This window comes from Salvelinus alpinus, chromosome 4, assembly GCF_045679555.1.
Source record: "Salvelinus alpinus chromosome 4, SLU_Salpinus.1, whole genome shotgun sequence".
NCBI classification, from domain to species: Eukaryota; Metazoa; Chordata; class Actinopteri; order Salmoniformes; family Salmonidae; genus Salvelinus; species Salvelinus alpinus.
Window position 1 is genome coordinate 27,062,185 of NC_092089.1, and position 14,530 is coordinate 27,076,714.

At 44.1% G+C, this 14,530-nt stretch overlaps 1 protein-coding gene across 2 annotated transcripts in view; it reads right to left on the reverse strand.

Moving 5' to 3' along the window:
• Positions 1-14,530, reverse strand: part of LOC139573167 (collagen alpha-6(VI) chain-like) — a 36,468-nt gene that overhangs the window by 4,469 nt on the left and 17,469 nt on the right. For both annotated transcript variants that reach the window (XM_071396332.1, XM_071396331.1), the window contains exons 5-35: positions 13,718-14,281; positions 12,979-13,596; positions 12,299-12,859; positions 11,588-12,145; positions 10,905-11,480; positions 10,205-10,789; positions 9,655-10,004; positions 9,453-9,531; positions 9,186-9,337; positions 8,469-8,561; positions 8,237-8,290; positions 7,990-8,061; positions 7,729-7,755; positions 7,424-7,522; positions 7,082-7,144; positions 6,724-6,789; positions 6,458-6,511; positions 6,311-6,346; positions 6,105-6,167; positions 5,905-5,967; positions 5,720-5,782; positions 4,897-4,959; positions 4,721-4,771; positions 4,317-4,352; positions 4,124-4,186; positions 1,812-1,874; positions 1,580-1,615; positions 1,441-1,477; positions 1,276-1,287; positions 405-898; positions 197-296 (exon numbers count right to left, since the gene is read on the reverse strand). In XM_071396332.1, coding sequence (XP_071252433.1) covers positions 197-296; positions 405-898; positions 1,276-1,287; positions 1,441-1,477; positions 1,580-1,615; positions 1,812-1,874; positions 4,124-4,186; positions 4,317-4,352; positions 4,721-4,771; positions 4,897-4,959; positions 5,720-5,782; positions 5,905-5,967; positions 6,105-6,167; positions 6,311-6,346; positions 6,458-6,511; positions 6,724-6,789; positions 7,082-7,144; positions 7,424-7,522; positions 7,729-7,755; positions 7,990-8,061; positions 8,237-8,290; positions 8,469-8,561; positions 9,186-9,337; positions 9,453-9,531; positions 9,655-10,004; positions 10,205-10,789; positions 10,905-11,480; positions 11,588-12,145; positions 12,299-12,859; positions 12,979-13,596; positions 13,718-14,281 — 5,751 coding nt within the window. The remainder of the gene's footprint in view (positions 1-196; positions 297-404; positions 899-1,275; positions 1,288-1,440; positions 1,478-1,579; positions 1,616-1,811; positions 1,875-4,123; positions 4,187-4,316; positions 4,353-4,720; positions 4,772-4,896; positions 4,960-5,719; positions 5,783-5,904; positions 5,968-6,104; positions 6,168-6,310; positions 6,347-6,457; positions 6,512-6,723; positions 6,790-7,081; positions 7,145-7,423; positions 7,523-7,728; positions 7,756-7,989; positions 8,062-8,236; positions 8,291-8,468; positions 8,562-9,185; positions 9,338-9,452; positions 9,532-9,654; positions 10,005-10,204; positions 10,790-10,904; positions 11,481-11,587; positions 12,146-12,298; positions 12,860-12,978; positions 13,597-13,717; positions 14,282-14,530) is intronic.

Consider the following 14,530-nt stretch of genomic DNA (forward strand, 5'->3'; position numbering starts at 1 on the left):
CAGTAGTAGTAGTAGTATTAGTAGTGTAGTAGTAGTAGTAGTAGGAGGAGGAGGAGGAGGAGTACAGTAGCTGCATCAGTAGTAGTAGTAGAAAAAAATATAAAAAATATTGGTTCTACAGCAGAATTAACCATAAAAACAAGACATACATTGATACTAAATAAGACTACATTTTATTTTGTCCCTGTGTGCTTACCGTAGCAGATGACGCAATTTTTGATTCTTGTCAGCACAGCATTTTGGTCCTGTGACCTATCCACCAGCCGAACAAGGATGAAGCTGCCCGTGTCATCAGCCTGCGCCACAACAAAACAAAAACACACACGGGCTGCATTTCAGTTCACCAGCCTTTCCGCTGCCCCGTTCACTATCCCTTCCCAGAAAGCATCTGTTTGTAATTGTACCTCAAAAGCCCGTTGAACATCGGGGGAGTTCCTCATGGCGATGACAGCAGGAGCGATGTTCAGGGCCTTGAACTCCATGGCGGCCGTGACGATGGCAGTGCTGTCCACAGAGGGCCCGTTGGTGAAGAACACTGCCACCTTCCTCATCGTCAACGCTTTACGGGTTCGCTTGAAGACGTGGCGCCCCACAAAGCGCATGGCCTCCCCAAGATGGCGCTGGTTGGACGTTCGTTCCAGTGCAATGTTTTGGATGGCCTCCAACAACTCCTGCTTGCGTTGGTAGTCCTGGAATCGGATCAGGTACTTGGTGTTGGCACTATAGGATACCACGGCAACACGTGCACCCGTCGGGCAGTTGCTCTCGGCGATGGCAACGTCGTCCAATATGGAGAGGAGAGCGGAGCGCATCCTCTCGAACGTGGCAGGCTCCACATCCTGTGACATATCCAGAGCAAAGACCAGCTCTGTGGGGTAGGCTGGGCACGCTGCCTGGCCTGGGGGATAGAGTGAGAGGGATGGAAAGAGGTACAGAGAGAGAAAAGGGGAGAGGAAGGGAGAGACGGACAGAGAGAGAGAGAAGGGGAGAGGAAGGGACAGACGGACAGAGAGAGAGAAGGGGAGAGAGAAGGGGAGAGGGAGAGAGGTACAGAGAGAGAGAAGGGGAGAGGGAGAGAGGTACAGAGAGAGAGAAGGGGAGAGGGAGAGAGGTACAGAGAGAGAAGGGGAGAGGGAGGGAGAGACAGACAGAGAAAGGGGGTGAGGGGGGCAATGGTATTTTTAATGACAACCATTCATAACATCACTTTGCCAAGAGTTCTGGTTTGATTACACCAGAATTTATTTGGACGATGAAGGGTTAATGGAGACATACCTTGAGAGCATGCTGTTTGGGGGAGAAAAATATCATAGTTTAGAGACAAAATTAGGAATGAATTCATCTTTGCTTATGAAAACATGACCTTACCAGCAATAAAGCAATTAACACAATGGATATTTTTCTTACAAAAAATATAGAGTAGGAATACCAAGAGCTTACCACAGTTATCACGGATATAGGTGGTCAGCTGGCATTCCTAGGGAGACAAATAAAATAACATGTTAAATAGCTCTCAAGATTCTCTATAGAAAATGTTTTAGAGTGAAATTGGAACAAAGATCAGACAGAATACACATACAGACATGGCTCTCTCTCCTGGTCTGCCTCTAGAGCCCTAGATAGAAATAGAGAATTAGTCATAAATCCACATGTAAACAGTGAATATCTTACCAATACTTCTACTGTAAAAACAACCAAAACTACAACTACTATTATTATTCACTTGAAACAAATAAGAATAATAAAACAACTAATACATGGGATTCGTAAAGTTCCTTTTATAGATCCAAAAACGCAAATGATATACTAACAGTGTGTCCCAGTGGTCCAATGGATCCGGGATCTCCTGACTCACCCGATCTGCCCGAGTTCCCCTGGTTCAATCACATCGTAACATATGGCCATTTTAACAGAAGATTTTATACATGTCAACACATATTAGTACCTGTGGCCCAAGCGAAAATCACAAGGTTTGAAGTACACCACCTGAGAATATAAGCAGTGGTGTTAGAATCTCTATGCTTGAATCAGAGTGTCTATGTGTGAGTATATACAGTTCTGGAGGGTGACACTTTAGTCCCTAGTAGATAGTTTGTAGATGTTCAATAACTGTCAACAACATATCAACTAACTATCCACTAACCCTAGCCCTTACCCTTATTCTAAAACTAACCCTTAACCCTTACCCTAACCCTTATTCTAAAACTAGCCCTTACCCTTACCCTTATTCTAAAACTAACCCTTAACCCTTACCCTAACCCTTATTCTAAAACTAACCCTTACCCTAACCCTAACCCTTATTCTAAAACTAGCCCTTACCCTTACCCTTATTCTAAAACTAACCCTTACCCTAACCCTTATTCTAAAACTAACCCTTACCCTAACCCTAACCCTTATTCTAAAACTAACCCTTACCCTAACCCTTATTCTAAAACTAACCCTTACCCTTACCCTTATTCTAAAACTAGCCCTTACCCTTACCCTTATTCTAAAACTAACCCTTACCCTAACCCTTATTCTAAAACTAACCCTTACCCTAACCCTTATTCTAAAACTAACCCTTAACCCTAACCCTTATTCTAAAACTAGCCCTTACCCTTACTCTAAAACTAGCCCTTACCCTTACCCTAAAACTAGCCCTTACCCTTACCCTTATTCTAAAACTAACCCTTACCCTAACCCTTATTCTAAAAATAACCCTTACCCTAATTCTAAAATTAGCCCTTACCCTTATTCTAAAACTAACCCTTACCCTAACCCTTATTCTAAAATTAGCCCTTACCCTTACCCTTATTCTAAAACTAACCCTTACCCTTACCCTAAAACTAGCCCTTACCCTTACCCTTATTCTAAAACTAACCCTTACCCTAACCCTTATTCTAAAAATAACCCTTACCCTAACCCTTATTCTAAAATTAGCCCTTACCCTTATTCTAAAACTAACCCTTACCCTTACCCTAACCCTTATTCTAAAATTAGCCCTTACCCTAACCCTTATTCTAAAACTTACCCTTACCCTAACCCTTATTCTAAAACTAACCCTTACCCTAACCCTTATTCTAAAACTAACCCTTACCCTTATTCTAAAAATAACCCTTACCCTAACCCTTATTCTAAAACTAACCATTGCCCTAACCCTTATTCTAAAACTAACCCTTACCCTAACCCTTATTCTAAAACTAACCCTTACCCTTATTCTAAAACTAACCCTTACCCTAACCCTTATTCTAAAACTAACCCTTACCCTAACCCTTATTCTAAAACTAACCCTTACCCTAACCCTTATTCTAAAACTAACCCTTATTCTAAAACTAACCCTTACCCTAACCCTAAATCAAAACCTAACCCTAAATCAAAACCTAACCCTAGCCCTAAATCAAAACCTAACCCTAGCCCAACTGTAACCTTAACAAGCAGTTGCTTATCAACAGATATTTTGTTAATAGTATGACCATCTGTAGAGCATCTACACTGAGTGTACAAAACATTAAGGACAGCTTGCTACTATTGAGTTGCACCCCCTTTCGCCCTCAGAACAGCCTCCATTCGTCGGGGCATGGACACTACAAGGTCTCCAAAGCGTTCCACAGGGATGCTGGCCCATGTTGACTCCAATGCTTCCCACAGTTGTGTCAAGTAGGCTGGATGTCCTTTGGGAAGTGGACCATTCTTGATACACACAGGAAACTGTTGAGCTTGAAAAACCCAGCAGCATTGCAGTTCTTGACACAAACCGGTGCGCCTAGCACATATTACCATACCCTGTCCAAAGGCAATTACATATTTTGTCTTGCCCATTCACCCTCTGAATGGCACACATACACAATCCATGTCCCGAGGCTTAAAAATCCTTCTTCAACCTGTCTCCTCCCCTTCATTTTCACTGATTGAAGTGGATTTAACAAGTGACATCAATACAGGATCATAGCTTTCACCTGGATTCACCTGGTCAGTCTATGTCACGGAAAACGCAGGTGTCAATGTTTTATACACTGGGATTATCCAAATAAAGTGTGACCGTTCTGGGCACTAAAAACTTAGCGGTATTGACTTAACAATTGCAGCAATGCATGTGCAACAGGGCGCTCTAGGGTCTTCTAGCGATAGTGTGTGTGAGTCTCACCCCTCTGCCTCGGTTTCCTTTGGGGCCTGGACCTCCTTTGACTCCAAAATCACCACTTTCACCCTGAAGATGACAAACAGAAAAAAGGGATTGTTTACTTTTTGTGAGCTTCAGAATGCAATGTGTCATGATTGGATTCCAGCCTTGTTCTCTTATCCATTCTGAAAGGGGAGATTTTATATCAATAACTGACCTGTAATCCAGGGTAACCATGGAAACCAGGCTCTCCCTTTAAAGTAAACACAAAACACAAGGAATTATTTATTAGTGTCCATCAAACATGTCTGTAATACAAATCTACTGTATATTAAAATCCTTTCATTTGAATGAAAAGATAATAGGCAGAATCTAGCACACAACCAGATCTGATTAGTGAAGGTGCTGGAAAAAGTCTCTGAACACTTCCAGTCAGATGCACATTTATTTCATGTAGCTGAGCTTTCGGTCAGTCGACCTTCATCTAGATGAAAAGAGACATTTTATTTTATAATCTACTAAGTACATTAACAATATTTTCCAAAGTGGAAAACCTCATCAACTACTATGATGTCTATGGGCAGCAGCTGTTGATCTGAGTACTGAGTAAGTGTACCTTACCTTCATTCCCTGGGGTCCGGGAGGTCCATGGCCGTCACTGCCATCAAGACCCTGTATTAAAGAAAACACATCCCATTCTTACATGACCTTACAAACACATACAGTCTTGCAGTGTGTGTCCAGCATATGTGTGTGTGCATGCAGGTAAAGTGTGTAATGACAAGGCAACACCTTACCGGCATCCCTCTTGGCCCAAGTGTTCCAAGCGCTCCGTTGTCTCCGGGGTCCCCAGGTTGGCCCTGTGAGGAAACCACACAGTATTGGGTTGGAAGAAGGGCTATAAAACATTATTTTACAGGCATTTTTTTATGTCTACTTTTTATGTGTCTCTATGTAATATGTTTCAGTTGCTCTGCAGCCCTGGTAACAAATTGTCCTACCAAGATGGCTAATGTTTTGTATTGTAATGTATTATATAACTGTAGGTCAAAGGTATAATAATATTTTGAAGATAAATACACAATGCGGAGTTTGAGGGTTTGAGAGGACGAGAGTAGTAAAAGTCCTAATGGTCAATAGGGAATTGTAAATAGGAGTTGGGTTTCAGTTCAGCATCTGTTTAGAATCTGTGGAATGTCACTCCTGAACTCAGAGTGACGTGTGTTACGTTTGCTACGTTCTGTACATGAAGTCTGGGGCAGGATACTGCTTATTTGGCCATTGGCCAAGTTGTACTGCAAGAACTTCTGATTGGTCAACCCTAGGCTAGGATGGGGGGTTATAAATGGCATCCTGTTCCTTTGTTCAGGGGGAAAAGCTGAGGACAGGAGACTTCTGATTGGTCAACCCCAGGCTAGGGTGGGGGGTTATAAATGGCACCCTGTTCCTTTGTTCAGTGGGTAAAAGCTGAGGACAGGGGAGACTGAACATCTGAACATCTACCTCCCAGCATAACATCTTGATTTATCCTTCTCAAATAAACACATTTTTCTCCCCCTGATTTGCTTTGGAGTTTGTGTTATTGAAGAATAACATCAATTGCTAACAAAGGCAACGCACCTTCTGTCCATTCATCCCTCGTCTTCCTGTTGATCCTTTGCCACCCATAGCTCCAGGTGTGCCCTGAGGGAAAAGCCATTCATACGCCATCATTACATGTCAACATCGCATAACAGTAGGATTTATGTATCAGGCATCCTCAATGTGGTCAGATGGGATGGAAGTAGAACGGTAAGAAAACTGACCTGAGGTCCAGGTAAACCCTGCAGGCCCCTGGCTCCGGGCTGGCCCAAGTCTCCTCTTATACCCTATGCACACAGGAGAGAAACATGTTCAGCAACAGTATCTGTGCTATTGGGGGGACTGTTCCAAATGCTACAGAAGTGCATCAGTAGTAGCATTACTGTGGAGTTGTGGATGAGGGGAATGGGTATATATTACTTACCTGTGGTCCAGAAGGGCCAGGAATTCCTTGGAGGCCTACATCTCCTGGATCCCCTGGTGTTCCCTAGACACACACACACACAGGCAAACATACACACACACACAAACACAAAGAACATACTAATGGGTACATACAGTAAATATAGATAGTAATCCTAGGGACTGTTATTTATGAAGTAGCTTTGTTGATAATGCTGCCTACTGTACATTTAGACCAGGGAGACCTCTTCTTCCTTGAGGACCCTACAAAGCAGGACACAGGACATAATCATCACGTGACAATTGACCAAAAACGTGAGACAACATCAGTGTAACAGAACAAGGACAGCTTAGCAGAAATGAAACTTCGCTCACTGGGTTTCCGACGATTCCACTTTCTGCTCGACTGCCCTCTTCTCCTGGGTCTCCCTGTCAGTGTGAAAAGGAGTGTGTTTGAGGGAGAGAGAGGATGAGAATAACAGCAGTGTTGTCACCCTCCAGGACAGTAAAGTGCATAATCCTGCTTTACTCACTAGAAAGAGCCGGTCAAAATGATCTGGTACTTGCAAATGAATTTGGTGAATAAGCGATTCTGATTCTTAGATCAGTACATTGACAGTGGCCAACTACAAGCTACATACCGGTAGTCCTGGGTTTCCCCTTCCTCCTTTGGGACCCGCGACAACGCTGTCCACTCCAGAGTCTCCCTAAAAGACCAGAGACTAACTTTTAGTAGCAGTTAGAAAATAAGATATTGAAACACTGTGTTCGTTATAGTCTAAACCACAACTGTAAAACTCATTCCAAACTCATTTCTAGTCTCTGCAGGTTTTTTTGTACTTGATTGATGAATTAAGGTCACTAATTAGTGAGGAACTCCCCTCATCTGGTTATCTAGATCTTAATTGAAAGGAAAACCTAAAACCAGCAGATACTGGTCCCTGAAACATCGTAAATCATTTGCACTGTTAAATGGCGTCCATAGTTTATGTGACTTACAGGGTCACCTCTAAGTCCACGCTGCCCCTTCACTCCTGGCTCTCCTATGAGGCCGCTGTTGCCCTGCAAGAGAACCCACCATCAAAAGGTTAGACATTAGAGAAGAGAATCGAGTAAGAGTAGGATATTGGGGACATAGGAGTAGTATATTGGTGACATACCAGTAGTATTTTGATGACATAGGAGTAGTATATTGGTGACATAGGAGTAGGATATTGGTGACATAGGAGTAGGATATTGGTGACATAGGAGTAGTATATTAATGACATAGAAGTAGTATATCAGTGACCTAGGAGTAGTATATTGGCAAAATATATGTAGAATATGAGAAAATGTGTTTACTGGTCTTCCTGGGTTTCCTCTCTCTCCTGCAGATCCAGCTGTTCCAATCAGACCCTGTTCACCGTCAACCCCATCAAGGCCATGGTCTCCATCATCACCCTGCCATGGTAATGTGCACACTGATTCACAACACACTCAACAACAGCAGACGTTTACATCCACACAATGAAAAAAATAAAGCACCATGGTGAACCTGGTTTTCCATCGGTTAAGACAAAATACCTAGTATACTGCACATAGAAAGGTTTCTACTGTACACTACATTTAGCTGTGTGAATGTGGTATCAACAGCTTCATACACTTACCCTGTCCCCTCTGTAGCCTCTTGAGCCCTGTAAAAAAACAGTCAGAGATCAGGTTAGATGTTATTATTTAGACAGGTAACTGCTCTGTGTCATGGTTCAGAGGTCAGATTAGATGGGATTATTTTGGACAGGTAACTGCCCCCGGGTCATGGTAACCTGTGATCTAAAAGCAGATGTCGGGAAGACATCCAATGGGAAACATTCCAGACCAGACGGTCTATAAACATAGATTTGTGGTTGGTCAGTAGTCCATCTGCTCACCTTGAGGCCTCTCCTCCCAGGACAGCCCTGTAGTCCCGGTGGGCCAGTGGGACCTGGTGGACCTCTCTCGCCCTGTGGGAAATCAGAGAGCAAGGACAAGGGTCATTGGCTTGAAGGTCAAAGGTCACAGGTTATTAGACTGACTTGTAGACCTTGCCCACCATCCACGATTCATATGTTTTGATTTGTCAGATGTCTGAATACCACACTGAGAATTATTCTTCCCTCCCTGAAAACACACACTTACAATTCCCCCCTCCTCGCCAGGGAAGCCAGGGTGTCCTTTCAGTCCTGTCTGACTCTGTAAGGAGAGAAACGAAGAGCAAATGAGGAAACTGAAACTGAAACTGGCAAAGGGAGGACTGAGGAAGTACATAGACCCACATCTTCTTTACAGTATTTTAACAGTGTTCAATTACTGTGTCACGTCACATCTTAAACACTGTATCATTTTATAAAGAAGGCTCAGAGGGCCTCACCTTTGTGCCTGGGCGTCCTCTGTTGCCACGGATACCCTCATGTCCGGTGCACTTACACATCACATTGCAGCACTCCCTCTCAGCCACTGTGTCCTGAAGGGGGAAAGGGAGAGGGGGCAGAAAGAGGGGGAGAAGCAGAGAGTGGGAGAGAAAGAGAGAGAGAATGAGACAATGTGTTATGAAATCCAATTGTTGACATACCCTCATAATTGGAGACACCTTTGGAGGTACTCATCTCAAAAGCCAATCTAAAAACAACCAATAATGTCACTGCTCTGTTTTTCTTGTCTCCAGTGGCTCCTGTTGCTAAGTACATTTCTAGCAAGTGACGACTCTATTTCATGGGGTACTATATCCCATTTCCCATGACCCCAGAGTTCTAGTTTTGATACTTCCATCCTGACATGCCGAAACAAGAACACAATTCCTTTCTGTCATTTCTGACATTCTTCAACAACGTCACATAATCCCCTTTTCTAAACAAAACATTTGTCATTGTACAGTATGACCCAAAATACTCAGACATATCAGAAATACTTCTCTATCCCTACAGCTGGGAATATGACTGGAAATGGAATTACTGTAGATAGAGACATAAAGGACTTACATGTCAGTCCAAAGAGTCTTAGCCAATCTAAGTGACATACAGTATTACTACAACACAGGGAGATACAACTAAAAGGGTTGTTCTGATTCTGTTGTCACAAAATGACTTACTATTTGTGTCAACAGGGTGTTTCCCAAATTGTGCATGCCAATGTTGAGCGGCTGCTTGTAGCCGAATCCTCGCCCAAACTCCACCATCTGAAGAAGGTTGGCATTTTGGACCCCTTCTAAGGCGACTGTAAGCAGGGCGTTGATACCTTTTCCTGAAATGTGACATGGAAGACAGAGATAAAAGTACAACCGATTTTAATGTTAATTTTTGTCTCATGAATGTTCTTAAATTTGTCCGTTTCTGTGGGTTGCCCCTGGTTCTTTAACCTTTAGTGCGGAGAAGTTCCGACTCTTGCTCCAGTTTCATCACGTCATCATCGAGTCCGTCTGAGAAGATCACCAGCACCTAAAGGACAAAGTAGTTGTGGCATTGTTATTACAATGTGATATAACCAACAAAATATGTTAAGAAATGAAAGATTTTGGAGTCTGGGATTAACCACACAGGAGACCTAATGTTTGGGCCCACCTTCACACCAGCATTAGATTTCTGGAACTTATCGCGGAAGGAGTGCAGGAGGAAGGAGTTGAAGTATGTTGTCTGGGAGGTCTGCAGGGCCATAACCTTCTCCACAATTTTCTCGTCGTACTTCTCGAAGTTGTAGTCGTAGAGAACCTTTCCGTTCTGCTCCACCACGCGGAAGCCAATGTTAGTCTCAATGGAACCATCTCCCGCCACGCAACACAGGCCCTTCAGGTTGGACACATAGCGGATAATCTGTGGCAGGAAGGCCTGTAGCTGGGCTTGGCCATCGAAGAGCCCCTGGGCAGTGGCCCTGCGTGTAATATCGAACCCCATGGCGATGTCTATGGTGCAGCCTATTGGACACAGACACACTCATTATTACTTATCATCCAAATGAAGTCCAAAAGCTTTATGTGTTAGATTTACTCAAGGATAATATGAGAGACAATGTAAAATAGCCTGTTTTTCAAACACTAACAAGCATTCTTTGACGAGGGATTTACATTGAGTTAGGAGAGACAGAGGAAATAAAATGTGCATACTGTTTACTCACCCGCTTGAGTGTCTGGTACCTTGGAGGAGCATATAGTATCCACCACCTTCTTCTTGATCTTGTCCAGGCTGGCAAAGTCCTGCACAGAGAAGACCCTTTCCGGGTTGAGAGTGATTTGCCCAAGCTCGACAGGTTTGTGGTCTTTCCCTATACCGATGGCAAACACCTCAATGTTCATGGCCTTGAGCTCCTCTGCTGCATGCACAACATAATCATCTGAACGTCCGTCAGTGATCACAACCAGGTTCTGAGAGACCTTGGCATTGATACGGCTCCCTCTAGCTGGTTGGAAGTACTCTGTACGGACGTAGTCCAGGGCCTTTCCGATGTTCGTTGTGTACCTAATCTGCATCATATTGTTTATCTGGTTGTCCACCTCTGCTTCTGTGTAATACTCATTCAAGAAGAACTCCTTTTTAGGATCACTGCTGAACTGGGCGACTCCCACCCGGAAGTACTGCTCTGCAATGTTGAAGCTGGAAACAAGGTCTGTGGCAAACTTCTTCATGATAGTGAAGTCGGTGGTGCTGATGCTCCCTGAGCTGTCAATCAACAAGACCAGATCCCCCTGCGTTTTTTCACAGACTAAGAGGAGAAGAGAAGACGTCAGATCATGTTGAACCATCTCATTTCAACATGCTTATGCTACAAGGCTTTATACTTTCAGCTTAGATGTTTTGACAGTTGGATTCTGTCTTACCTGGTTTGCTGGTTTGGCAGAATTCAAAGGAAATATTTTTGTGCAGTGTGTCTAGTTCATGGAAGTCATCCACAAAGAAAACCTTATTCGTGTCCCCTGCCATGAGCTCAAGCTCTTGCTTATTTGCTCCATCCACTCCGATGCTATATACTATGATCCCATTGTCCCGTAGCTCCTTGGCTGGCCCAGCTAGGCTATAGGGGTCAGTAGCCTCACCATCTGTGATCACCATCAACCACTGGGGAACATTTAGGGCCTTTCGCCCGCCGTACTGTGCACCAAAATAACCCAAGGAATACTTGAGTGCCTTGCCAGTGTAGGTGTCTCCACTGGGCTCTCTAAGCTTTGTGATGGCACTATTGACGTCTCTCTTAGATTTGTATTCGTTGAGTGTGAATTTAGACTCGGGGTCGTCTGAAAAGACAATCAGACCATAGCGTGTCTGCTTCTCCCCAACAGAGGTTTCATTGACCACGGACATCATGAAGTTTTTCATTATGTCAAAATTATCTGAGCTGATGCTGGTGGAGCCGTCCACCAAGAAAATAATGTCTGCGATCTCCGTCCTCACACACTCTGGTGGAAGAGAAGAAGAGATAGAGGAAAATATCAATGTCAAAATCTAAGAAATGTGAACTCATTGTTGCTTTTAAGTAATGTTTCATGAACCAAGTGGCACTCACCTCTCTCCGGATCACAGATTGCCAATGCCAGTTGGCTATCCAAAGCCTTGAGTGCATCAAAGTCCCTCTCGGAGTAGACCCTCTCCTGTGCGCCACTGATCTCCAGTAACTGTGTATTGTTGGCATTGACCACCCCAATAGCGTAGATGATCACACGCTTGTCTTGAAGTTTCTTGGCAGCAGACGTTACCTCATCCTGTGCCTCACCATCGGTTACGACAATCAGGAACTGCTTCACGTTAGTGCGCCCTCCTTTCGGTGGGTCAAAGAACTGCGAGGTGTAGGACAGGGCTTCGCCGGTGAGTGTGCCCCCGCCTATCTGTTGCATCGTTTGTAAATCCTGCAACATACCTTCCTTATCGTTATGCTTGTTGAGAGGGAAGATCACCTGTTGGCTGGTGCTGAACTGTATGATGCCCACGTGCACTTTATCCAGGCCTATGTCAGATTTGTTGATGATGGATTGCATGAAGACCTTCATCTTCTGGAAGTCTGGGTTGTTGATACTACCTGAGCTGTCGATCAAGAAGAGGACGTCCCCCTTCATGTCCTTGCAAACTGTGAAAAGAGAACAAATATTAATTTAGCTGTTGTTATAACTCAATGTGTGCTCATAATCAATCCCTGGCAAGAGACAAGGTGTTTCATATTTTTACTGAAATCAGAAAATAAATAAGATGTAACACTTAAAAACAATAGAGATGCACTTACTATCAGGGGAGCAGATATCTGTGATGATGTCATTTTTTATTGGTTTCAGAGCGTCAAAGTTGTTGACAAAGAACTTCTTCTCTTGGCTGCCAGCAATCTCCAGCAGCTGTGTATCGTTAGCTAGATTCACCCCAATGGCATATATGGTGATGCCCTGCGCCCTCAGCTTTGCTGCTTGATCCTTCACGTTGTCTTGAGACCCTCCGTCTGTGATGACAATGAGGTACTCGCGAACTTTGTTACTACGGGTGGCCTTAGCCCGATCAAAGTGGGGACCCATAGAGGTCAGCGCTAATCCGGTATATGTCCCGCCTCCAATTTGGATGATACCATCCACTGCTTTCTCCACTGAAGGTTTGTCAGGGTAGGTTGTCAAATCAAACTCAAGAGCTGGTGTATCATTGAACTTTACCACACCCACGCGGACATGATGCGGTCCGATGTGGAATGTGTGTATGAATTCTTTAATAAATGTCTTCATGTCAGCAAAGTCTGGATATTCAATACTCCCTGAGTGGTCGATCAGGAAGAACATGTCTGCTTCATCTGTCTGCAAACAGCCTAGAATCAAAAGAGAAAAGAAAGCACTAGTGTCATCTCGGAGACCACATCACATCTGTATCAACATTCCTCTACAAATTAAACAACAAGAAGCATTGGTACAGTCATTTTGATCTCACTTTGCTTGGCAGTGTATGTCCTTGCGTTGTCTTTGACTGCTTTTTTCAGGATGTTGTAGCACACGCTCTTCTTCAGGCTCTTCTCCAGGGTCTTGAGCTTGGCAAAGCTGTCCACATGCAATACGTGCTTGTTAGGGGGATCTGAAGCAATCTGTCTCAGCTCGTTCTCGTCAGCATCCTTGATCCCCACTGCGTAGACAGTGACACCAGCTCTGCGCAGTGCAGCGGCATGAGAAGTTACGTTGTCCTGGGACTTTCCGGTGATGACTATCGCCACCTGCTGCACCCCCTGTTCTTTCCGGCTGCCCCTCTCCTTGATAAACATCTTCTCCCTGGCATACTCCAGGGCCTCGCCAGTGTATGTGAGACCACGACGGTAGGGCAGGATCTTGATGAACTGAAGGATATTTGTTTTTTCTTGGAAGGAGTTGAGGTAGACCTGGGCCATGGCCTTGTTGCTATAGAGGACAATGCCCACCCTCACCCTGTTGAAGTCCATATCTAGGCCGTCCACTATCTTGTGGATGAATCCACGAACCAGCTGGAAGTTTGCAGTTCTATTGCTCGAAGACTCATCAACTATAAACACAATGTCAGCCAGTGAAGCTTCACTGCAATCTGCAATAGAGAGGAAATTGTTAGTCAACAGCAATCTGTTATCCTTTATGTATAATGAGCAATTATTTCACAAGAGATCAGATATTCATTTAATTCAGCAAAAAACCACAAATGCCCTTACCGTCAGTCACAGTGACCACCTCTTCAGTCTCAAAGACAGTCTTTAGCACAGAGGCGATGGGTGTAGTCTGGTAAAAGAATGGCGAGGTGGCCATTAACTTTAGCTCTGGAAGTGTAGATTCACCCAACCCGATAGACACAATGGTTGTCCCTTCAGATTTGATAGTACGTGCCACCTTCATCACGTTATCCTTCGAATCCCCCCCTGTCACCGTGACTAGAAACTGCCGGTAGCCTTGTTCATTACGGCCACCAGACGCTGTAGTGAAGAAGTGTGCACGGGCGTATTCCAGGGCATCGCCCAGGTGACGAGACCTGTTGGGACGCAGCGGCAGCCTGAATTTCCTGAGAGCTGCCAAGTACTCTTCCTTGGTGTTGTGGGTGTTCAGTAAGAACTCCACCTTGGTGTCCTGGGCAAACTGGGCCAGACCCAGACGCATCGTTTTAGTGCTCGGGTTGAGCTGGTTGACCAGTCGCATCAGAAGGGTTCTGACCAGCTGGAAGTCTGCCTGCATCATATTGCTGTCCACCAGGAAGAAGATATCAGAGAACTTTGGGATTAGAGCTGAAAAAATAAAGAATAATTGTTATGACAACAGTGTGAATGTATGTCATATTTTATTTTCATTTTTAGAAATTGTCCTTTTAATGTTGACTTTAATGTTGGCACAAGCGGCCGTAACCAATGTCTGCCTCTCAAGGTTGCATACTTTTGCTTAGAATGGTATCCCATGGTACAACTAAGGCAAGTCACTTGGATTACATACTTTGCAAGTTCAACATTCATAATTTGTTACAACATACAGTATGTTTC